At 41.5% G+C, this 26691-nt stretch overlaps 2 protein-coding genes and 1 long non-coding RNA gene across 7 annotated transcripts in view; 1 reads left to right on the top strand and 2 right to left on the bottom strand.

Annotated features, from left to right (window-relative positions):
- The window catches only part of Dmtn (transmembrane and coiled-coil domain 2 protein Dmtn), a 61338-nt gene extending 43074 nt beyond the window's left edge, over positions 1–18264 (bottom strand). For 2 of the 5 annotated variants that reach the window (XM_084602699.1, XM_084602703.1), the window contains exons 1-3: positions 18131–18264; positions 9705–9893; positions 1514–1687 (exon numbers count right to left, since the gene is read on the bottom strand). In XM_084602699.1, coding sequence (XP_084458825.1) covers positions 1514–1687; positions 9705–9752 — 222 coding nt within the window. In that variant the 5' untranslated portion in view covers positions 9753–9893; positions 18131–18264. The remainder of the gene's footprint in view (positions 1–1513; positions 1688–9704; positions 9894–18130) is intronic. The other 3 variants (XM_084602700.1, XM_084602701.1, XM_084602702.1) reach the window with 3 other exon arrangements.
- Positions 14153–15490, top strand: LOC146193348 (uncharacterized). The gene is made up of 2 exons (XR_014706828.1): positions 14153–14460; positions 14537–15490. It is a non-coding gene; the product is annotated as an uncharacterized LOC146193348 (long non-coding RNA).
- A 5891-nt stretch (positions 18265–24155) lies between the features above and the next one.
- The window catches only part of LOC146193346 (esterase OVCA2-like), a 34739-nt gene continuing 32203 nt past the window's right edge, over positions 24156–26691 (bottom strand). Inside the window, exon 8 of the mRNA XM_084602698.1 lies at positions 24156–25507. Coding sequence (XP_084458824.1) covers positions 25362–25507 — 146 coding nt within the window. The 3' untranslated portion in view covers positions 24156–25361. The remainder of the gene's footprint in view (positions 25508–26691) is intronic.

Genomic DNA, 26691 nt, shown 5'->3' with positions numbered 1-26691 from the left:
AGAACTGCGGCAACTTCCTGCACGACACCACCAAAAACCTAATCAAACCCGAAGGATCACACTACCACTTAAACAGTCTCCACCAACAAACTGGCACCTTCTTACAGTGCTCACAAGAAGCAGGACAAAGCTTACTTGTTGGCCAGCCGCCAGCCCAAGTGGAGCACACAGTGAAAATGACATACAATTCCTTGGAAAACTACACCGATACAAACGCTCCAAACCAATTAAAGATTGTTTTGCCCAAAAGGTATACAGGGTACTCAGAAATCATAACGTTAAAGAACCCCAGGTGGTCGAAATTTCCGGAGTCCTCCACTACGGCGTCTCTCATAGCCTGAGTTGTTTTGGGACGTTAAACCCCACAAACCAACCAACCAACCAGAAATCATAGACACAGTCATTTCCTTGATGCCATTCATTAAGGGTTCACCGCTGCTACATCGCGCAATGTTCTTCACAAACAGAGGACAACAGCTCTGCCGATGTTACACTGCATTACGCGACAGCAACAATGAGTTCCAAAGAAACGGGGAAAGTTACAAATGGAAAAGGCAAACAAGCCTTGCTAGTGAAGCTGCAATCTAAAACTCCTAAGCCAGCTATGTTAGGATGACAGAAGGTAACAAGATTTTTTTTTTTGTCTTCACGGTGACAGCTGTTATTGAGAGCCCAGCCAGAACTATAATGTGACTGAATGACTCAAACTCATCATAGTTTTTGGCACCAATCCAAGCAGTCAAAAGAGAAGAAGACAAAACAAAAAAGATGAGAGCAAGAAGGGAAGAAAATGGAAGGATGCTGTTGTGGAGGGAGCAGTGAACATAATGGCTCTCACCAAATACTGCAACTTAATCATGCCATAGTTTAACCAGCAATCTTTTTTTTCTGAATGTATCATTTCCTCCCCTGAACGCATCAACGTTTTGTACGGCATGGCATGATACTGACACCTGTTTCCAAGGAGAAATTATCATTTCTTGGTGTAGAAAACAAACAGCCATGCTCAATTTAAAAAAGAGCTAGATATGTACCTGTTATTTTGAAGACAGATTCAAGTAAAGGAAGACACTACATGCCCGCATTTCCCATGACTCAGAACGACCATGGAGAAGGCATGACTACTTTGGCCTCGAGAGGAGAGCCCTCACTGGCAAGAGTACCCGTGTTTCAGGCCTGAACGCCAGATCCATGCGACCAAAGCATCATTTTTCAACCTCCAATTCTGCCACTATGTGCACCCAGCAAGAGTTATATGAAAGGCAATATTAGCAAAAAAAGAATTCTAATTTCCCTATCACCTTTCCACACATCCTGGAAAATAAACATAGCATCAGCAACTGTGAAGCAATACGCTTTAAACGCTGCCTTCCAAAGAGCTGTGATTGCTGTTGTAAATTATCTGTTTGCTTAAAATATCTACTGAGCGGACGTCCCTCATACGAGTTTCTCTTCCAAATGCGTTATCGCCTAAACAAGCAAAAATGAAAAGAAACGAAGCGGCATTGCTCACCAGGGTGTTGTCGGCTGCTGCATCGTCGTCGAGGGAGCCCGCAGAAGAGCCCCGCGCACGCATGGGCGGCGGGCCCTGGGGCGACAGGGGACCGGGGCTCTCGGCAGAGGGCACCAGCACCCGGTGGCCCGGCTGGGGGCTCTTCTTGCGCTTCATGCTGGCCTCAGGGGGCTGCTGCGTGAACAAAACAGGGCTTGCTTCACACTTCGCCCACACAGCTTGGGGTGCAAACACCACACATGCCGCCAGCTAGGAACGGGAAAACAAAGAAAAAATAACGGGAATTGAACGGGCACATAGCCCCTCATGTGCCAAGTTTGATCAACTGTAAGAAAGCTCAGTCATTAAAGTACTCAAAAGAAGAGGCAAAAGCTGCGCTACAGAATATGCCGGCTTTAAACTCAAGCCACGGGTGCTACAAGCCTCATCCACTGGTTGCCGTAGAGCAAGAAGGCTTATATTTTCTTGGACGCTTCAACAGCTAAGATAGCTGCGCTACCTTCTGAATATTACAACCTTGACTTTCACGAAACAAAACAATCGACACGGTGCTAAAATTATGCTATGGTTTACGAAGTTTAACGTCCCAAAGCGGCTCGGGCTACGAGAGATATCGTAGTGGAGGACTCCGGAAATTTCGCCCGCCTGGCACGCTTTAACGTGCACTGACATCGCATAGCACACGGATGACGGTTTTGCCTCCATCAAAAAGCGGCAAACGTGGACGGGATTCAGTCTTGCATCCTCAAGCACAGAAGTTGACTACCCTAACCACTGAACCAGCACGGCGGGACGGTGCTCAACTTATCCACTAACCAAATCAGAACAGGTTAACTGTAATGGCAGCACCAACGGCAAGTCCTAGCTGCACCTGCAGTGCCTGCAAACTGTGCATGAAATTATGAAGTTTTAAAATGCCCTTCCTGCTCATAGCACACTGCTGATCTGTTTAGCCTATAGAAACTTTGTGCAGAAAAATACCGGCCAGCATCCTTATCAGATTTCCTCATTATTTTAAAACTATTCATGAAGCTTTTCTTTTCATACACAGCAGCTGGTAAAAAGTCGACAAACAGGCCCATCAGATGCCTTTCCCTTCCAAAAAAGCCCTTTCCTTATCTGACGTGTTATGAAAGTGCTTTGTCTCTTGTTTGCCTCTTTCTGTCTGTCCGTGCTCTAGCGCTGTTTTAAAATAATGTTTAGCCAAACCGCTCAACAAGCCACTCTGCTCAAATTTCCTCCCTCATTTCTTTCAATGCCCTTCCTTAGAGCCAGAGCTCTTTAATATTAACAGTTCTGAGACTGCCCATGGGATAAATGTACATTAAAAAAATGACGGTCCAAGGGGTCAAAATTCTCACAGGCATTGTAAACTGGGTCCAAATCACCAATTTTGAGATTGTTGATCAATGCACAAACACATGGTAACCTAATCAGTGAAAAGATGCAGTACCAAAAATATACATAACAGCCATAGAGATAATTTTTAATAAAAGAAAGGAAATTAAAGAAGTGCTTTTCAGAGGGTAGTGACAGCAATGCTAAATGGGTTTCGTGGCTGCTTTCAGATGGCGCTGCAATTCATAAGCATTAGAAAAGTGGATACCAAAAATGGCCGCTTTTTGAAGGGTATTTATTTATTTATTATTTATTTATTTATTACAGGTTCCTGCAGCGCCCGAAGGCATTATTGCAGGGGGGGAGATGACAAGTAATCTTGCTGGGAACGCCAGTGATAAAATACAGAAAAATGAAGAAAATAACACAACACAAGTGATAATGCAGGATGAGAAGCATGCATCTAAAGGGGGCAACTGCGCGACGAACAAAGTGATGAAAATACTCAGAAACACAGTAATGAAGGAAACACACGCAAGAGAACTGGGCGCCACGTCACACATCCGATAAAAAAGCCCGAAATAAATTTTCAGTGCAACACTCAGTGATGCCAGCTGGCAGCCGGTTCCACTCATTGATCGTCAGTGGAAAAAAACGAGGTTTTATACACATCTGTGCGGCATTTTATTTCGCGGATCTTCCACTGGTGATCAAGTCGTCGAGACAAAAAGTGAGGTTGAAGCAGGTACCGGTCTTTGTCAATGCTGAACTTTCCAAAATAAATGCAATACATGATCTGTAGTCTGAAATGTTTTCTGCGGTGAGCTAAAGATTCCCAACCAAGATGATGATGTTTAATAGACGTGACACTAGATGAAAAATTATAATTGTTAGACACAAATCTGGCAGCATTATTTTGGACGCGTTCGAGCATGTCTGATAAGTAAATAAACTGGGGATCCCATACAGGGCATGCAGGGCAGGGTAAGGTCAAAGAGCTCTCTCTGCTTAAAATTGGCAACACTTTACTGACAAGGTAAGAGATCCCACATGCACCACGACTCGGCCCACTCATGGTCATCATGAGGATTGTCAAATACTTCTTGATAAATAATTTTGTAGTAACCTCTTTCAAGCGCACATGGCTAAAGTCCATTCCACTAAGCAGGAAGTGAAAGGTGCGGGAAACAAATGATCAAGTTTTGTCAAAGGGTATGCAACAAAAAATCAGTCAGGGGAAATGTCAATAGAATGTCTGACCTACTGGAGGCAACTAAAAAAAAAAAATGAAAGCACATGGAAATATATTTCAGCAACGTTTGTTTCACAGCTAGTTGGTTCATGCTTTCAAAGAGGAATTACTTTTAGCCCAACGCATAAGGGGAACAAGACAGCACCAGTATTGTTCACAACTCATGTGTTGAGCTAAAAAACGATTCCACTTTGAATCCATAGACAGACAGATAGATAGAAAGGGAGGAGGAGGAAAAGCAGGGATGTAAACCAGAAAGGCTTCTGGTTGGCGACCCTACACTGTAAACTTTCAAGGTGGGCACCTTAACTTTTCACGGTCGCCCCTTCAGATCTGTTAGTATGCTCTAGGACAAAACAATCTCCCAAGTACTTCCTGTCCCGGGCCACCATGTCTTTCTTAACTGCTGGGACCCTCTTCCTCCAGTTAAGCCTTTGACCCCCTTGATTACATTTCCCTCTCCCCACCACTGTACACTTAATCACTCATATTCTGCATGTAATAAGTGATGCCAAAGTTTGTTTCTGCTGCTTAATTTCCCCTGGTGCTTCAACAACTAATGGTCATTCACCAATCAGCGTGGTTCTCTTTCTGCCCTTCAATTTTACATCAACCACTTCCTTCAATTGCTCAATGTGTTCTGCATAGCTTCATTTGAGGCTTTCTCATCAGCCACAAAGTTCCAGCACCACAGCCAAGTAGTGACAGAATATGTCAATAATTCAACATAGGCCACGAATGATCGGATATTACTTGGAAAAGTGTCAATGATGTGCTCAGAGGAGGCAAAGGTCACTTGTTTCTGGAAACCATAACAATCAATGACGCCAAGCTAAGTGGTAAAGCACTCGCAGATTATTTTAATTATTTTACTAATGTCTCAATAGCAACTACAGCCCAACAACATTAAGCACGATGCATACCAGTATCCCTCAAAGAGTCTTCCTTCGCACGAAAGATGAAAATGAAGTATGCAAATCATTTCTACGCTTAAGAAATGGCAAGACCCTTGATTTTGACAGCTTTTAAAGAAAGCCAATAAAGTACCAGTCCAGTAATGCCTTATATCTTTAACTTAGCAATAGAATTGCCTCATTTTCCTGAGGGTACGAAGCGAGCAAGAGTCGCAGTGACTTTTAAAGGTGGGAACAGAAACTAGGCAACTAATTACCAACTAATATCTATATTGGTATCTGTTTTCTCCAAAGGTCTATGTCCAGTAAAATATCACTTATGAATAAAAGAATATTTAGATGAAACTAATGGTTTGGCTGATTGTCAGTTTGGTTGCAGATGCAAACTCACTAGTAATAATACTCTGCTCCCAATCAAAAAGTATATAAGAGACATCGAAAATGAAGCATACACACTCTACTTTTGTGGATTTTAGCAAAGGTTTACACTGTCTCGACCATAAAATACTTAATAAACTTGCTTTATTTGGAACGCATGAAAAACCTCCTGCCTTAGCTTATGTCAGCAACTAATGTCAATAGTCATCATTACTAGCAAGGGAGTGTATTAGGCCCCCTTTTGCTCAATTTGTACACTAATGACATAATTCATATCAACAGTGTTAGCTCATCCCATATGCTGATGAAAGTAGTGTGCTTATTTCTAATGACGACACCAATGAGCTTATTTTACATTGCAATGATGTACTTCAAAAAGTGTCTGCCTGGCCCAATCAAACTGGATAAAAATTAACACTCAGAAAATGAAAGCTATTTTGTTGCCTCTAAAAAACTGTCCAACGATGCGCAATAAAAATATTGATCTTGTGGAAACCCACAAAATTTTTGGTATACATTTTTCTTGTCATTTGAGCCGAGACACTCATGCAAACTTTGTTACAAACAGAAATTTCTTCAGTGACTGCTGCTGCATCGTGATGTCATACTGTCCACGCCCAAAAGGTTAAACTTGTAATGTAAAATGCATTATTTGTCCCATAAGAGCACATATCAAGAAAATAACACTTCCTAAAAAAAGTTAGATATATGCATTACATACCTAGCCAATATTTTGTTTAGTACCTTGTATAAAATAATGGTATAGCCCTGCATACGTGGAGTGGAAGTCAGAGTCCAGTAAGTGAGGTCACCATTGCTCGATCCAGTTTGTGTCAACATGAACTCGCTTTCCAGCGAGTATAGCAGCGGCGCGTAGCATCAGGGTTCGAAGTTATTGTGCAAGTTTCCTGCTTGTATTTGATACCATTGCCTTTTACTATTGAAAGCTTCGATTATTATTTTTCATCGTTGATGAGGGCTAGAAAGCATTCAACTCCGCTGACGCTCCTCGTTGCTCCAGAAGCTTCTCAACCCCGTCTACATGCTTTTAGACAAGTGGTTCAAGCGAGTTAACTTACCCCCTGCAAGCGAGTTAAAGCAACCCACTCCACCGCCTATTTTATGCGACCTAACAGCGTATACATGAATCCGACAACTGGTTTTTTCACTCAACAGGCTTACTCAACCTGACTCTATCAAGTTCATGTATACAGGACTTATAGTAACGGTGACTTTCTTGCTCATAAAGAATACAATATAATTAGCGATGGGTATTGCCTGTTGCATGCCTTTTTTTTTTTAATAATTTTTCTCACCTACTCCCTCTTGAACTCAAATTTCTGACCCTTGGTTCGTCCCATACTTTTGCAAACAATCTGCCAGTCTTACTGAATAAACTCAAACAGGTAGCTTTCAAACTGACAAAACAGCTACAAATAAACTTTTCAGAATTATAAAATAAGAGATTGATTGCAGCGATAATCTTCCAGCAGATTTCCAATTCTTGGTACCTTTTTCTACATAGCGTTGTAACTTATTTGTTACCCTACTCTGCAACCAATGTCTGCGGCTGCCTTCTTAATGGCTCCAGGGCTGGCTGCAACGTTTATTCCTGCAGACCGTCCAGTATTCTGGTAGTGTTATGTAAAGAATTAAATTGAATTAAATATATTTTGCTTCAGATGGATACAAGAAAGCTGCTGTTAATAATCTAGTTGCACTTCTAAAATATCTGTACTACTCATAAGCACCCATTCAGAGCTATAACAACAAAAAACTTGGCGTTATGGTGTAAATAAATATGAAAGGTTACAAATACGCTTTTTCTAGAATTCTGCTCTGAAAGCTGTAGAGGAAAGGGAAGGGGAATCTAGAATCGAAAGGTCCTCGGCAGCATAAAAACACTGTGCTTGGCCGTGAAAACATCTCGGGTTGAGCTCAGTTCATTGTCACTAAACAATAGTTCACACAGTGCAAGAAAAACATCAGCGCACACGCACACACACACAAATGCCTGCCAAGAGCAAAACCATCAAACAAAAAGTACCGATAACACTGGCAGAGTGAAATGTGACGTTACGCTTTCACTCCAAAAGAGAGCCATATCATATCTATCTAATCTGCGCTAACTTCCGCCATCCTCTCCCTCCATTGCCACTGCAGCAAAATAAGAGCATAAATAAAGCTGCGCATGACGCACGCTAGGACACAAGTGGACTACGCAAGCTTCCGTGCAGACTAGGTGCATGTACACAGTCACAGTACACTAGCAACAACCCCTATGCAAGCAGTCAATACTATCACAGTGAACAGTGACAGGAAAGTGTGTGACAGGAGAGTGTATGCGTCAACGCAGGCAAAAAAAACTATTCACGAGAAAATGTAAAGCCTGCAAATGTAACAGACACACCTTAGTAAAGTACTTCATTTTCAGTTGCAACCTTCAGGAGCACTTGAGGACATATACACAGAGATCCCAGCTCTCCTTGATTGTAGTTTTGAAAATATTTGCACTAAGCTATATTGAAAGCTCGAAAGCTTTTCTTAAATGATCTATTTTCATAAACAATGAAGATTAATTCAATACAGATTTCGAAGATGCATGAAACAGCACTTAGGACATGCTTAACCTGCACTGAGAACAGAGTATATAATTCAGCTGCTTAAATTTATTTTTTAAACCACAAACTTGAAAACTGAGAGAACAAGATATATAGAAAAGAAAATAGGTACACTATGAATAATTTAGGCAGTATTGTTCTTCACACATATGCAATTTTTTTATCATGTATTACAAGCTTCTGCTACACTGACATTTGTAAGTATGAACCAAAATGAAAGACAAGAAAATGAAAGAAGAGAAAAAGTTGACCAGGCTTCCTGAGGAGGAATTAACAGAAAAATATACGCTGACAATCCAACAAAAAAAAAAAGAGCAATTTGCTCGTAATGTCAAAAGAAACATTTGTAACCTATGCAAACTATAACACAGCTTGATGCATAATGAAATCTTTACATGCCTTACGTGCCCTTTTATACAGATGCAACAAACAGGCATAAGTTGACCTCAGACGGTTCTGACAAAACTGCACACATACAAGGTTGAGGGGGGGGGGGGGGGGGGGGGGGCTTTATTTTTAACTGGAACCTGTTACAAACTACAAGTATTTCTGAAAACTGTTTTGTGCATTAATATATTTTTCCTTTTCTTTTAATGTATGTTTCCATACTTTGCAAAGCCATGTCAATAGACGAATGTTCAGGGATGCCACAATTGAGAACCTTGTACAACCCTCATGCCAGCAGCAGCTATTCAATGTATGCTTTGTGCTAGTACAACAAACATATCGTCATTTAAATTCAAGCACAGCAAGATCATGATTTGTAATGCAATTTACATACTGCAGCCTGTGATCAAGGTAAATTTACAAGTTGAGCCCACAAGCAACAAGTTCTGCCCAGAAATTGCAACCACCATAATCCGATTCCAAAATCAGTTAAAAAAAAACTAGCAAAACAGATTTTGAATTTGTGAGGCATTTACAAATTACAAAGTAAAGGTAAGCAAACACAAGGCCAAACAATTGCACAGTAACATACATTGCCGGGACAGTTGTTTTTTCATTTTTTAATTGAATAAAGACCCGACACTACATGTAAAATGAAAAGACGGGCACTTTTTTTTTTTGCATTTAATATTTAGCATATGGTCTTCTCTTCATTTAAATTTCATAACAGGTACAAGAACGAAATGCACATTGCATAATACTAACGGTATAACGAAAGGCTTTAGTCTGGCGCTTTGAGAGAATTTTTTTTTTCTGCACATGGGCTCCGTGGCATCACAAGCACCTTGTCCTCTCAGTTTTGGGAAACAGAAAACGGCATCAATATGCTTCAGCTGCACTATTTGCAAGAAAACTAATTCTCCTCTTTGTTACTCCACATCTGTTGCTTTTTTTTTTTTCCCTCTAGTGAACACAAAGCACGCCAGCATTTAAAGCAATGCTGAAAGAAACTCAGCTTTAAAATAACAAAATCACAGCCTTGGCTACACACACTGAAATTCCAGAACACTATCATTAACCAGGAACCCCAACCTTCACAATGAACGTGAAAAACCAATACGCGCAGCAGTGCTTGCTAAGCGGAGAAAGAAAAAGAGGGGTGAAAACATGTCATCTGCAGTACCCCAAAGATGTACCCAGTAACCCTTTAGTGTCTCAAGAAAGTGTAGTATATACGAAAGGCAGCCTGACAGAAACAGGCAAACACAAACAAGACAAAACAAAAACAAAGAACTACTCACACACATGAGCGCAAGCCTAGCCTTTATGTTGCGCCTAAGCACATCCATGGAGAAAGCAGCAGCAGCAGCAGCAGTAACTCCTAGCGTTGCGGATGCAAGCGTGACGACTCAAGGCATCCGCACCATCCATCCAGCTGTGCCCAGATAAAGCTTCCCTCACATCGATGATAAGGGGGGTGTACGGGTTGCCTGCCGACGTTATGAAACAACCTGTCGATAGTTTGCACTCTCTTCCCCCTTTTGTTTCTGGCTCCCACGCACAGCCTCGCGACCTTGGCAGTGTTCCTTCCCGCTATTATGCGGCACTCCCTGTCATACAGCCTGCTTTGGTGTATTGTACCATACTGAAATCACTAGGACCTTACCCAACTTCGCGTCTGTAGAGAGCTACAGATGTGTATTGGCAATGCTCAGTCACAGATTACGCTAATCATTCAGCCAGAAAATTATTTTCACAAGTTTGACTTAAGGAACACATGCACCCTCATTTACACACTGATTAGCTAGCTTCACATTTATTCTTTATTGTATTCTAGTCTGCACAATGGGTTGTTTTCTTTTTTTCAGTTATGTTTAGATCACTGGCATTTTTTTCCCTTAATGTTACCCATTCCACCACCTTATGATGTTTGCCCATATGCAAACTTGTACTGAAGATTTTAAAATAGACACAAGATTGCCTAAGCATGAAACAAATAGTAAACTTTTGCAAGACACAAAAACTGTGGCCTGTCCATTTTCCATAGTGCACCCAAATGCATTACCAAAACTGCCATCTACCTGTCAAGCCCATCACAAACATTCAGCTAAGACGACTTGAAATATTCTATGTACTGCAGGAACTATCCTTCCACAAGACTGTTGCTATAAATTTTGTGGGTGGCGCCAGACACAAATGGAGTCAAAAGGTGCCATTAGTACCATTAAAGGGGACTAATAGCATGCAATGCTGCATTGTCTCCAGATCTCAACTATGATATGTGATATCTTTTGATATGCACTAATCATATCGGACAAGGAATGATGGGAGTTGATAAACACTACAGCATAATGCAGCTGCAGTGATGTAACAAGATTTCAGAAAGTTAAATAGGCTGCACAGGTCCCCGTGAGAAACACTACATCAGATGAATACTGCATAGCATTGCAGGTAGTCACAGATATGTACAGAGCCTAACTACTGCCACAGGATCAGCAATGCAACACGAATATCAGCCGTTGGCTACGAATACGATAATATGTGGAAATCTCAATGCAAGAGGTCGCAGAGAAAGCTATTAGGATATATGTTGCCACATTATTGGGCCCACAGCCCTAGGGACACTACTACGTTCTCTGAGGGCTTTCAAGCGAGACAAACTACCAATTCGCCTGTCTGCGGCTGCAGCGAAAATCGGCGTTAAATTCGAATGCTACAGCTTTTCTGCCCCTGCTTCTCGGAAGAACCCAGCAAGACGTATTCGCAGGCTCGCCCGAAATGCAAGCAGCCGTTCAGCCGTAAGAGGAAAAGAAAAATCACGCAAGAAAAGCCATCCCAATACATCCGCATTTTTTTTTTTCTCCTATACGGCAACGACAGTCGACAGCCCATCGTTTTCCGTCATGCCATCGTCGCCGCTCGCGCCTCCAAGAAGAAACATAAAGAAACGAAATCATTCGTCATCAGCGACGCACAACAGCAGTAGGCGGAGCGCGTTCAAAAGAAGTCGGAAACGCGCCAGAGACCGTCATCCGGCCGCAGCATTCCGAAACAGCGAACTATGCAGCTAGTGGTCCCAGCGAGGAGGCGATCGAAAAATCAACTTAGACACGACGTCGCTCTCACAAGTGAGGAGCCCTCAAGTGCGCCTGTATCGGCTTTGACCGAGTGAGTCACGGCAGCGCAGTCGGCGCTCGAAATAAACAAAAAATGGACCATGCCGAGGGAGGCAGGCACTCGAGGAGCTGCGCCAAAACGTCGCGCAAGACCCTACAAATCGACACGCCTCGGAATAAGCTTTGGAGGACGCGATGAGGCCCGGCTGTGCTAAGGGCGTAGCAGTGAATGCGCGAGTATAGGGGCGGAAAAAGAACAAAACATTACGAGCTACTGCGACCCAAAAGGCGCACCCGCTCCCTTCTTGCATTTTTTTTCTTTGCTGCACTCAAAACAGGGTCCTTGCTCACTCGGCGAGCTAGCCGAAAAAGAGTTCGCGCGGCACCACAGCTGAATGAAAGGTCAGCGCCGGAGTGTGCGTTTTTGCGCACCAAAACCAGAACTCCCGGAGTAGTAAAAATCATTATAAGAAACGAAGTGTCTAAAGGTACGTCCGACGGATCCATTCGATTCTCGTAAAGATACGGCGGACGTCGATATACAGGCTCATGGCTATATGCACGTCGAACGCGGCCCCATTCCGCTTGCTACGCGTGAATGGATCTCATCCTCTATGATATCAGCTAGCCGCGACTCTCGATGAGGTGCTACGAAGAGTGTATCCGTTCTAACATAGATCACGGTCTTCACTTAGGGTTGTGTACGGCAAACATCGCTGTCAAGCACATAGCTGCAGGCGATATGCTACGTACTGCACCAGCTCCACCAGCTGGCATCGAGATACGCACATTCACGAGCAGCTTTCGCTTCGCACTAAACTATCACCTCGATCTGCCCGTAATGCGAGCGAGCTATTCCTAGCATTTACGCTGTCTTAGGTCCAGCATCGACCTCTGAAGATCTAGCGCCGGCACAACACACACACACCTCGTCGTGCAGCTGAACATTCGGCAGTCCAAAGTATGTATGTGAAATGGCATTATGCTCGTTCCTCACATGCAGACCGAGGAAACAGGATGTTTTTAGCTAAATTCTTCGTTTAAATTCTACCTCAGAGCCGTGGCAGAAGACATGCCGAATCTACTAGAGGCCTGCACATCGACTCGTCGAGGCGAAGACCTACTGCACCGCACCGCAAGAGTGCACAACCGGAAAGCCGGAAGCGTGAATGATCCGAATTCCCTGTGAACAGCAATGTTCTTTGGTATATAGGGGATTACTTGACTAAAGTGCTTAGGCTGCATCTTTTTCTTGTCGTTGAAGTTTGTGTACATGTAGTTTAAACCCCTGCATGCTCGAGGTTAGCGTGACCCGACTGAACGGCCGCGCAGCTTTGAAACGATCGGGATCGATATGCATGCATCGCCGGGCTTAGGTACGCGGTAGAAAATGTGCGCTGCACATTTCGTTGAAGAAGCTGACTCTTGGAATTTTGCAGAGTGTGCCATGCAAGCGATCGTTGCTACAACCACGCATCCATGTTCCCACGGCTGGCCTACCCCGAGGCGCATAAATGTTCAACCGTGGACGTATCAATGATCGAAGAGAGGACAGATTTTCACAATATTGGGCGCGAAATCGATAGCTACCAGTGCTCAGTGTTAAAGAAATTCTGCCTTGATCATGCGCAATTCAGTGTTTCAGGTGTGGTCAGTAGCTATATAAGTTTGAACAGTTCGCCTTTCAAGTCAGCGGCGCCAGCGATGGATCGGCGGAGCGATTTTCCACGCTACACCGCTGTCTTGCTAGAAAGCCTATCTAGGCGGCGTTTGACATTCACCTGCTTTTTGTTGGCCCCGTAATTGAAAGCAACGCCTTCAGAAACGCGTTAAATGTTCAAAAATGTATTCTCTTCAACAGTTTCACTCCAGGCTGTCAAAGCAGGCGGACGTTGATAAAACAGTTGAGCACTCCAGTCTTTAGAAATCTGTACAATCACCTTCAGTTTGTAAAATTATTGGAATAGGTCACTTTCCGATCGCTGGGACATAGACCCTCATGACAGCGCTGTCACGTGAATAAGGACCACACCAGGCCGAAAGCTTGTCTCATATAACATAGCTAACCAAGGTATACCTTACAGCATTGTGTTGATTTTTATGGTGCCTAAGCGACTAATGCTGCCATGCACCAAGAACAAGGTTTAATGTATTTATTTTGTGTGTAATGACTAAAAAAGTTCTTTAGGATGTAGCTCTTTTAGGAACATTTTAGGAAACCAAAAATGCAGGAAATTTGCACGTCTCTCCTAGGATCATGCTGGGATGGAAATGGATCTGTTGGAAATTGTACAAAATGTTTCCTCTTTTCTCGACTCTGGCGCATGTGTAAGATATGGTTTATTGTTAGTTCATCTCCACACTCCTTGCATATTGGTTTGTCCTCTTTCATAAGTATGAAGCTGTGTGTGAGGTGTGGGTATGTGTTTTGTGAAGATGACCTAAAATGGCTTCCATGTTGCGTTTTTGATTACTGCATGATTTCCATTCCTTAATGACAGGTTTGACAAGTGTAGTTTGTAGTTTATTTCAATGTTTCAAAAATCCTGCCATTTCACTCTCACTTTTCTTTGTACAAGCTTCTTGGTATCTTCATGCAGCATATTCACCCTCTAATTTAGCGTTGCGTCAAGGTAACCTGGTTATTTCTTTTCATCACCTTTCAAGACTACTGCCCCGATTTCATAAAGTTTCTGACGACAGGAACTCCTTGGAAGTCATAGAAATAAATGAGATCCACAATATGAGCTATCTAGGGTATGCATATACATGTCCATCGCTCAGTGGAATGGCGTCAGTACGCTGTTAGAACAGGTCTTGAGATAACAACAACCATTGTCTGAGGTGGTCCTTTAATGGGCATTGAAATGCTATGTAACTACAGGTACTGATAGAACTCTTGATCATGTTATGTGATGATGCGATCCTTGCATGAATATAGGTATGCTATGTAACTACAGGTACTGATAGAACTCTTGATCATGTTATGTGATGATGCGATCCTTGCATGAATATAGGTATACATTTCAGAATCTTCAGTGCACCACTTGACCATTTGCCACCAGTTTGTGTGAAAATGTATTTTTCATGCATGTTAACCAGTGTTTAACAGATGACCCCTGTGCACAAGCCAAAAGTGCCACGAGCCAAATGTCACGAGGCCACACGACATGGCAGGAGCTGTTAAGCCAAGCTTACAAAGTTATATTTGAAATATTTCAGCTTCAACGTTTCAGCTCCAATTAAGAAAGGTTGAGGCTTACAGAGGTCTATGCTAGGTTGTCTATCACCTAACAGGGCAGCCTACGACCATATGCTAATGAGTATATCTGAGATAACAGAGACATGAATTAAGGAATTAGTAGTAATGTTTGTAGCAAAGGGCATGTAAATTAACGAGAATCCACAGTGGGATCTGCAGACAAGAACCATTAACGCTGGCACACCATACCCTTACAGGTGGAGATTAGGAGTCTCCCTAATTTTTTGTCTGCTCAAAGCTTGTCATTTCCTTCGTTCTTCCAGATGAGGAAGATGTGAAAATGATAGCATCTAAAATGCCAGAGACCGTCGTTAACAAGGATGCTGATCCCAACAGCGTAAAAACGAATTTCAGAAAAGATGGGTGACTAGTAATGCTGGCAACAGTTGAAACTAAGTGGAAAGGCATGAAATTGAAATGCAACATATGCAGAGATATGTTGCGAGACGACCAGTCTGTGGTGTGCGACATCTGTCTCCGTTAGTTCCATCAAGTGATTGGCCAAAGCAGATGGGGCTGGTGGTTTTGTGATAAGCGCAGTGTAGTAGCATAGATGCAACCTTGCCCATTAATAATTCGAGTGGAGTAAGTGCATTGTTTTGTTTTGTTCATGGTTTCCATGAAAACATTATGAGAAATTTTTTCCTAGAGAATGTTTGCTGAAATGTGAATATAATGTGCAATAAAACTAGTGTTTTCTTGCTGTTTACTTTTCCTTGTATACATTAGTTCTGTGAAGAAAACCACAGGCTAGAAAGAAATGTAATGGCATGCATTTTGATACTTGGCCCCGTTGTGCTGGCTCAGTAGTTAGAGTGCTTGGCTGCTGAACCCAAAGATGCAGATTTGGTTCCAGCCACAGCAGAGACATTTTAATAGAGGCGAAACAATAGGCCGTCATGCACCGTGCGGTGTCAGTGCATGTAAAAGAACCCCAGATGGTCGAAATCATACCGGAGCCCTCAACTATTGTGTTCCTCATAGCCGTAGTTATTTTGGGATGCTAAACCAGATATATATCACATCATACTCTGAGTAAGATGCTATTCATGGTCAGTTAATCATACACTAAATGATCAATTTTTTTTCTGCATGGTACAGCAGCTGTTGTACAATTTTACTTTAGCCTTCATGAAGAATATCACACTGGCTCCACATGGCCTTCTGTTGACCCTTGATATGCGTCACAATCACACACCCGAGTATGTATTTGTCTAAAGGCACCTATGCATGCAAGGAGGGGACCGTTACTTTCCACTTGTCAGAACTGAAATGCATGATCCACGTCATTTCTGTAATTCAACTGCTTGCTATTTGAACTGTCCAGCATTGATGCAAGTTTCAAAGAACTTCAATTAGCAAATTAATCTAAGCAGCAAACCATGCCAAGAACTGCTTCGGTTTCATCTTTAGCAACTGTTTGGGAACTAAAATTAGCCAAATGTTGCAAAACATAGATGAGAGGTTACAAAATCTAAAAAACAATGCAGCCTACCTGTGGCATGTAGGGTTTCACATCCTAAAGTGACATATGTAGCTATGAAGAATACCGTAGTGGAGAGCTCCAGACTAATTTGACTGCCTGGGCTTTGTACTTTGAATTGACATCTTGCAGAAAACAGAAGCATTTGCATTTCACCTGCACCAAAGTGCGACTGCCATCACTGGTATTAAACATCACGACCTTGGGGCAAGTAGCCTAACGTGCCACTAAGATGTCGCAGCGTGTACGTACATGCTATACATGTCAACCTTTCTAGCATTAAAGCTGTCACATGCATGGCAGATATTCATGTTCAGCTTTGGACTGACAAGTTTAAAAGTGTACTATTTGTGTTTGTCTAGCATGAAAAACAAAGGAAACTAAGGAAAAACGAAAAAAAAAATGAACATAATATGTTGAAAAAGCATTAGTCATTAACACATAAAGCATATTCGTTCCTTTATTAATGATAAAGTGGCCTTCAACAATAGTACAAAGCCTGAACATTTAGAAAGGTGCTGTGCCAGGCAGCTATTTTCACCATTTCACCTGTAGTAATACGCATCCCGGCGGTGTGGGCTGGGCACTTATTTTTCGGTGCACTCCAACATGCGAAAACTGCATCGTGCATTCCCATTTTCCGAGTTTTGAGCTCTGTAGTACAGGCTAACAAATTGTCGATGACTTATTTTCGTCTGATTGTTGTACAGCGCGTGTAAATAAATTACCACTGCACCTAATAAACACTGACATGCACGTGCAACATCGCCGATCATAAACGGACACACTGATGTCCGTCCGGACATCGGCGCACTCATCACAGCACTCTTCGTAGTCTCACACAGCACTCTAGTAGGACGTAATCCGTAATCACAGCATCTCACGGTAAGCACAAACCACACCTCCAGTTGTACAACAAACACGAATGACGCGATGCTTGGGCTAGAGACACGCCGGCGGTGCCCAGCTTTTTCAGCGCCGCTTGTACTACGTAGAACTTGCAGCACCAAACCTCAATGCGAGCAGAAAGCGATGCGTTACGTGACGCATCTCATCACAGATGGAAGTGAGGAAACTTTGAAGAATCAAAACTACATAATTACATAACGACCGTCGTAGACGTTAATCCACATAATAACGAGGACCAAATGAGCGGGCGTGCGGGCCGCGGGCTGGCCGTCAACACCGCGATTACATGCGCTTGCGCTCTGGTCGTGCTTGCCACCCTGCCGCGGTCCAACTCACGTAAACCTATCATCATGCCATCACGTAGTATATCACCCATTCTAGGCACTATTCTTGCCACTGTACTATTCTTTGTAATTTCACATTTCACGCATGCAGTATGTAGTACATACTTCTTACACCTCGCACGTACACCTCATACCAACTTCGATTTGGCTACATATGGCTACCATGTTGTTGCTACAACCACATCTGAGTCCGGCTTTCCCGACGGATCCCAAGGCCCATATCGGAGAAAAATGCGTTGGGTCCGTCGGAAGAACCCTACCGATCGGGTCCGTCCGCCGTACCTCTGAAAAATATTTCCCGGATCCGTCGGACGGATCCCGAAGAAAAACGCACCGGGTCCGTCGGACGTACCTTTAAGACCATTGATCGGGTCCGTCCGACGTACCTTTAGCCACAGCCTATAAGAAAACGGGATGCCTATACACTGCCCCTTGATTTCGCTATTCATTTTTTTCTCGAAAAAGACACTTTGAATGCGTTAGACTAAAAGAAGAGAAGGGCTATCGCACACGACAGACCCACCCGGCAACGTACTTCGATCGCAGGTGTACAAGAAATAGCAAAAGGAGAGCGACAAAACAAAAGTGATGCCAGATGAGCTCGGATACTTACCTCTTAAAGAAACCCGACAAAACATGGGTAGTCTGCAGCGGCGCACACCTAGCGCAAGTTTTTTTTTTGTTGACACTCACAAGACAGCGATGCTACTCGGCGAATCGGCCATCATCTCGCGACAGCGGCATCACCTAGCGGCCATAGCTGAAAATGCTAGGTAGAAATAATTCTTCCAATGTTCCAGCACTTGCTGAATTAAAAAGAAAAAACACTTTCTGCTTCACTATTTTAATGACTATAATTAATACAGAGGGGCTTTAACTTCCACTGCATGCTTTCCAGAGACAAAAAATAATAAAAAAAATTATGGCGGTTCAAACAGTTCAAAGTGCATGGTTAAATGGGTTCAGCTGTTGTCAAAGCTACCCAACGGATAGTTCACAAAGTCCGACTCGAACGTTCTCATCGCCAAAGGCCAAAGCACTGGTGCAAACCGTATGGTGTGCCCGGCGATTCGGCGCGTCTTGCGTCTTTCGAATTTTTTTGCTCCATTTGATAGGCTCCTTCTTCTCCCTCTTAATGAGTTCTGCTTCTTGGCATCTTCCGAATCTTTTTGCTAAATTTGACTGGTTTCTTCTTCTTCTCCGCGTCGTTTGTTTGTTTCTTTCTACTGTGATAGGGTGCCAAGAAGGGGCGCGCATGCGCAGTAGCGCCTAGCGACCCTCTCCCAAATATGCCGCTAACTAGCCTAGTGTAGTTTTAGCGACAAAAAAGTGAAAAATGATCATTCGTGTCTAGTGTCTAAAACTACCACATAAATTTGACAGCATATATCCTTAATTGATACCAGAGAGCTGCACATACTCTCTACATTCCGCTTTCAGGCTTCCAAAACCTCTGGATTGCAGACATCCTGTTATCGCCAACGGCATAGTGTAGCAGGCAATACCTTGACGAAAAAGAAAAAAATAACAGCTGGGTTCTAGTCAGGTTCCAAGTTGGTTCAAATGGTGTTCAACTGGTTACGCTTGATTCAGTTTGGAATCTCCATTTGCATTGCTCAGACCAGCTTTTGTCATCAAAGAAATGATTTTCCAGCTGTTTTCAAAAGGACTCAAATGGAATACTAATCCAACTGGTTCCAGTTCGGATTTTCAAGTTCTATTTGGACATTTCTTGCTGTGCATTACTGTACAACATATGTGCTCATTATAAACACAGCCTAGAACAAGGGTTGATTTCGTAATAAAAGATGTCAGCAGCTAGACCTGATGAACGGTACTCACCACTTAACAATCCACCTCGATATCCATGCTTAATGGCCAAATGCGACTGGATCCACCATTGAGGTCCAGTAACTGGAGTGTATATAAAAATTCAAAAGTATACTACATGTGCAGGAAGTATGTTTCTGTATGTATACCTGCCTATGCAGTGCGACTTCTATGCCTGTCTATGCAGTGTGTCTGTGACTTATGTGTTATATATATGTACATGGCTTGTTTCAGCGATTTATTTATTTCATAAATTTCATTTCACTTGAGTTGCAAAATATTAGCTAGCACCTCCAAGAGCAAAGAAGTTTCTTATTGCTATAACATAATATAAACATGCATAACATTTAGAAACTCTGCAGGTTGCTGCAGACTTGACCTGCATCCGAATTAATAAAGTAGTTTCGCATATGTCTGTCATCATAAATAATTGCCCTTTATCCTACATCATTTACACAATTGCCACTTCACCTGAATATTCACAAAAGATGTAAGGTTTCATAAATATTTTTTTTTAATTTTCACAAGAAGTATATTTTGTATCATATCCTGGATGGGGTCCATTTGCCTAGGGCAATTTATCCCATTTTGTCCAAATTTTATTTGGTGCCAACTGATCCAACTAAGGGCAAAACACAACTGGCAAATTCAAACGGTACCAAGTGAACATTTTCCGGTTGGAACCAACTGTTCTTTTTTTTTTTTTTTATTTCGGCTGAGATGTACGCATACTAAACCACTCCACTGAACAGCAAACAGAAACAGTTTTCAGTATTTAACTATACAAAACAAGCCATGGGATTCAAAATTATTTAGCTTTTAATTTTAAGTTAACTCTTCATTAGGGTAAGCAGAAGAGCCTGAACAGCAGTGGAGGAATTTTTCGTGACGGTTACTGCATAGTTTCTTATTGCTGTAATATAATACAAACACTGCATAACATTTAGAAACTCTGCAGGTTGCTGCAGACTTGAGTTGTATCCGAATAAAGCAGTTTTGCTTTCTATCATCGTAAATAATTGCCCTTTATCCTACCCCATTTGCAAGCTTCCCGTCGACTACAATTTAAAACGCTGAAGTAAACGTGCAGCTTTATTTTCTTGCTCTTGAATTTGAGGAGAATGTCATGAATTAATTAATTGTCCATGCATTTTGGAGAGTTCAGAAGCTCTGTAACACCCCGAAGTGCACTTTAAGCTAAATATATGGTTGAATTTTAATCATAACCGCTCGCTAACGTTTTAATGGGATACCATGCATTTAGTTGTCTTGCAAAAATATCCATTATCTCTTGAATAAAACTTCCTAGTTTCTCAACTATGAAATCCAACGATTGGCTGAGAGATGATGACGTAAACAAAGTCACACAGTTCCAAATCGGCCATTTAGAGGATACCACCAAATTTAAAAATGCCAAGGACCCGTAACAAAATGCTTTGACTAGCTGATATGGAAGTGATATAATGCATGACCCAAAGGACCTTAGTGACAAGGCTTGGCCTATGTTGCATGAATACATGACTTACTGACCGTTTACGAATACATTAACTGACTGATTTACTAATTATGTATCAATTAATTAACCAAAGCTAATCAGTTGTACATAAAATAAACTTATGGCACATAATTCATAATATTGGTTAGCTTATGTTGAGTACAAATTATGGTCTGGAATAATTACTGGCTAATTAATCCTGATAAAAATTGAACCTTATGGTACATCATCAAGTCCTATATCACAAGATATGTATGTTGGCTATACTTCAATGGACTAATTGTAGGTCTTACAAAAAATTATCTTTATTTGCTTATTTGCCATTAAAACTGAAAATTTTACTACAGCATTAAGTCTTATCATTAGGTAGCTTATGTCGAGCATGAATGCCCTGGACTAATTGTAAGTTTTAATTACTGACCAATAATTTGATAACTGTGATTACAACTTCGAACTTAATGTCTCAGTATAAATTAAGTCATACATTTTGGATAGCTTATAAAGAGTAAAACTGCAATATGTACTAACTGTAATTCTAATTACCTTAGATAACTGTGGTTAAAAATTTAACTTTATAGTAAAACATCACATATCGTTGCGAAGATTTCGATGTGTAGAATCCTAAAATATTTAGCGCCCACTAAGATGAGGACAGAAGAGAAGGATGAGAAGCATATCAGCGCTAACTTATGACAATTTGCTATTAAGAAGAAGAGCAAAAAAAAGGGCAAGTTGTGGCCAAACATCATGCAGGGGCAGCCAGCACAGTAATGATACAGATACAGTAATCTTTTCAGAAACAAGGCAACAGATGGCATCAATACAGTTATCTTCTAAATCATGATTTCTGCCTAGATAATTTCACGTGCCAGTTGGCAATTGATTTTTGTGAAAATGGTACCTCCTTGATAGAGCAGTGAGCAGGTTAATCTAGCGTTGGGGTGCGCCTAGTCACAACAGAAGTCTAAACAAGGGTCAGAACTAGATGCTGCGGCAGGGTCACCGCTGAATTCACATTTCCTGCAGTGCGCGTCAGGAAACCATTTGCCTGTGTCTGTCTACGTATCTCCAATGCTCATGAAGGTGATCATTTATGCAGAGGGACATTGCAAAGATTGTCTAATGCTTTACTCAAGTTTTGTCTGAAACTGATAGATACTAGCTCTCATAGTCAAAAAACAGCACATGAATTCAATTGGGCAATTTCAACAGGTACCAATGTAAAATTTCCAGTTGTATGTTAGCACAGAACTAGGCTGATTGGACCAATTAAAACCCACCTAATTCCACTCATAAAGTCTCATATGAAGTTAATATTGCACCGAGCAGACAATTTATGTGGACAACACTGCTTTGATATGCCAACCTTTTTACAAAGTAATGCAACTTATGACAACTACACACTTTCGTAAAAATCAAGCTAAGTAAACAATCATGCATCATGCTCAAGAGGCAATATCAGACGAAGCTGAGCACATATTCATAGAACATATATTTGTTTACTTATATTCCTCATATATATGACTCTCCTACAGGGACTATAGTACTGTCAGTTTGGCACATGTATTTAATTTCAATACCGAAAAAGCACAGATGACATATACAATTCAGCACATTAGGGTCTTGAATGCTGGAATTATAAAAACCATATTAATTTTGCCATGTTTGTCAAATGTGCAAATTCCAGGTAACAGCAAATATCAGAATATTACAAAAATGTTATGTAAGTTGCACGCATATTTCCTAAAGTTGGCATGCTACAAAAAAAGTATTCAAAAGAAACATTACACTAATGTTGACTTTTGAACGTTCATCATGAGCCGGACTGTACACCCACTGCAGGGCAAAGGCCTCTTTCATTTTCCTCCTATTAGCCCAATCCTGTACTGTATCCACGTTGACCCCTACGAACTTCTTAGCCTCATCCAACAAACCCAATTTTTTGCTGCCCTCTGCTACTCTTTCATTCCCTTGGAATCCAATTAACGAGTTATTTCTTTGACCAACTCTGCACCCACTCAGCAAAATTGAACTGAAACAAAAGTCATGACTTTATCTTTGGGCTGCGTGACTAACCGAGCTGCGCTACAGCTGTAATAAACAACATCTGGTGTACCCCAGTGACAGAAAATGTTTCTGCATGGCTTTATCTTTTTCCCTTTCTTGTGCACTGTATTTTGAACTGTTTCCACAAAAATGTCCGACCAACTAGTATCTCAGATTTCTATGTTACTATGAACAACAATTTAATTCTGACCAAATCAAGCAAATATACTCTACTTAGGCATATCATAACATAAACCTTACCTCTAAATTCTATCTTTGAGTAAAATTTGAGCCTTATAACAAGTGAACGGTATACTCCGAGCAACGTAACAGTGCCGATTCGTCACCGCATAGTGATGTTTCTTGAGACTATGTACCTATATCTAAAATAAACATGCCACGAGAACTTTGATGATGTCATGTAAGTAACAGGAAGATGGCAATGTGATTTGCTCCAAGCATAAGTAACGGGAACAAATGTCAGTTTTATGATTATAGTGAACCTCAAGGTGTTTCAGTATCAATGGTGCAGAGTCGAAAATTTGATAAGGAATCCCACCCAGTGTTTGATAAAGTGCCAGCGCGGGCCACATGACACATTTTGATCAGTTTCACGTGTTCATATTGATATCTAAAAAAAAACAAAAAAAGAAGAAAAAAAAAACTCCCAAAATCTTTCGACCAGAAGTGATTTCGAGCTTAATCGCACTCAGCAGGCAAGTTTCTACACAGGGCACATAATACTTGTAGCGCTTGTAGGGCTTTAAGCCCACAGCAGCTAGCGATCACCTGCAGATGTCACGTGTGATGTATTCCCACCGTTTTTTTTATTCTTTTTGGCCGTGCTGGAAATTATGACATCAGTGGGTAGAAAAGGAAAGTCATTTTTAAGCACCAATATCTTCGGCGCTAATAAAGCAAGCTAAAAAAACTCTTGCGGTGAGTTGAGGAGTGATTAAATACTTACGGATCATTTGCTTTATTTAACCTCAGTAAAAATAGGATTTCATACTCCTTTTAAGGCATCATCACATGTGTACGGCTGCCAAGGGCTCACATACAAGCATTCAGTGGAAAGTGGCCGAAGTCTTATAGTATGCATACTTGACACAGTTCTTAAACTTACTTTGCTGAAGAAAAAAGAACAAATGTCCTTTTCTGATTGAAGATTTCTTCTCTACAGTGCATGATTTGAAAGTAAAAAAAAATAGTCAGGAGAGCACAACAAATGCCGTGCCTCGTGTGTATGCATTACTCATCAGACTCGTTCTTCATTTATATAACCTTTATTTCTTGCACTACAGCTTTACAAGTGTTCTCGCAGTTCAGTTCATTCCACACTGAATGAAAAGTTTGGTGAAATATGTAAAGATATATTACATAAAATTGATGTTTGCAAAGTTTGCCAGAAAACAACGTGCTGACTCTAGCGCTAAGCATTTACTTCGTAATCATGGAATCCTGGCAGTCGCTGAACTCGTTAAATACAACCTATGCACATTCTTCTACAAGTTACTAAACGACAAACTTCCAGTATCACTTATCCCACAGATTTCACTAATAAATGATAACAAAACACGATTCGCAAGAAACAAAAATTTATTACTACCTAGAGTACAAACAAATTATGGGAAACAAACTTTTCATTTTTCTGCTATCATGGTCTGGAACGCGTTACCATCCATCGTCAAATCTCTTAAAAAAAACAGATTTGCATCCGAAGTTAAACAATTCTTTTTAACAACAGAAAACTGATACTGAATAATGACTAAGTTATCAGCTTTACGTGGTATGTATTTTTATGTGGTTTAACATGTTTAAGGTCTGTACTGCCATGCCTTTTTATGCATATATTTTATTACTGTTTGATTTGGTGTTTAACTTGCTTGCTCAGTGTGCTTTTTGTTGCAAAATAATGTTATTTTTATTATGAACTCATTTATTGTCTACGTTCAATTTATTTTACCGTGAATTATTGCTGTCTTGTATATTAATTGTTATCTGTCATTTATCGGAGGTCCCGATACAGTCACTGACTCTGAGACCTCCTTCTGTATGTATAAGCTGGAATGTACTAAACGGATATAATAAAATTGAATTGAATTGAATTGAAACATGGCCTATCTCTCAACTTCTCTTTGTTTTTGTGAAATGCGTGGCAAAGCTTTAGCCGACTGCTGGCTAAACTACGCTACGGCTTGTTTAAAACATTTAGTGAGAGCCATCGTATCCACTTCTCTCTCCCTAACAGCCTCTCCCCCCCCCCCCCCCCCCATTTTCTCTCTTTTCTTTTTCTCTTCATTGTCTTGGCGTATTCTCCTTCCTTAATTTTTTTTCTTGGCCACTTGGAGCACTGCCAAAAGCTAGAATGGGTGTGAGTCGCACGACGACTTAAGGTCGGCCCCGAATAACAGCTCTCACCGCAAAAAAACAAAATTCAAGCAGTTAGAAGAAGCTAAATCCAATGTATCCGTCATGTCCCACTGTACGTGCCGGTCATTTTCTTGAAGAAATCGATGTATTCCTTCTTGCATTCACTGCTCGTCGGCAGGTAATGGCCTCCCGGGTGGTAGAGGACACTCGGTGACACGAAGAAGGGAAGTATTTCTATTGCTCGTTCTGGAAGAGAAAGCAAAGCGAGTGGGATGCTGTGTTACATGTGGTAGACATTTGGATAAAGTCAGAGCCGAGAGGGGAACAAAAAAACTAGTAGTAATAGTTTAAAAATGAAAAGAATATTTGCTCGTAGACATTGGTCGATACTTGTAGCAGGTTGGCCCCCTATCTCTGGGAACCAGGCGACAAAAAAAGTTGAAATATCGCTTAAGCTCAAAGAGCTGCCAACATGCATTTCGGTAACCAGTACAATTCAGCATATACACTGAAGCTGTGGAGGGGCCTTGAGCATATCAAGAAATATCTGGAGAGGTGTTTCGCTGTCTCCCTCAGTATTCGATGGTCCTCCCTGTGATAGTCAACTTTCGTGCTGCGTGACTATTCTGCATGTGCGGGACATTCAAGAGGCACATGATTTTCCACGTGGCTCAATGGCTGGGGGCAGTTTCCATTTCACCAGGAGGCATCTAAATGCATGTTTGGCAAGTGTGCTTGGGCAGGTGGGGCTCCGTTTGCATCCTTGTACCAGCCGCAGTGAGAGACTCTTGCATATAGCTCTCTTGAACAAGAAGAAGCATGTCAGAACTTTGTACAGTAATGAAAGTTGCAGCTACTCTAGTTGTGAAGCTCAAAGGCAGCAGAATACATTATTTTATGTGGTAGGCTGGCTGCACCATTTTTGCTTCCATCTCCCTTTCATTTCTTTGCACTTGTAGCTGGTTTGCACCTCGCCACAGTGTGTTCATGTATTGGTCGAGCCCCAAGCTGTAGAATGTAGGTAGTCCTGAAGCTGTGGCATACCTATATATATAGTAATTAGATATTGTGATAAAGAAATAGCTCTAAAAGCATGTATAGTAATAGAAATGGCGCGGGGAAAAATCTAGAGGTGGTATAGTCACACGAGTAAAATAATGACAATTAAAAAAAAATCAGAGGAGTTATTTGTGAGGAGCATTTAAATAGGAAACAATTCAAAAGCATTCTAAAACCTTAAGCATTGTTTTCAACCCATGTAATCTTTAGTTAGGCATTCACACCACCCCTCTGTGAACTGTTTTTTACTGACGAAAGATCATAGCAATGGAAGTGGTGCTGCAGCAATATAAATTGCACTGTCACCCCATGTCCTAAGAAATATCAGCATCAGCAAAAAAAAAAAAAAACACGAGCTAAAATAGATTGCT

Source organism: Amblyomma maculatum, chromosome 4, assembly GCF_055883805.1.
Source record: "Amblyomma maculatum isolate TAMU_Amacu chromosome 4, ASM5588380v1, whole genome shotgun sequence".
In the NCBI taxonomy this organism is placed as follows: domain Eukaryota; kingdom Metazoa; phylum Arthropoda; class Arachnida; order Ixodida; family Ixodidae; genus Amblyomma; species Amblyomma maculatum.
Note: the sequence above shows the minus strand (reverse complement) of the source record. Positions and strands in the feature narration are given on the sequence as shown.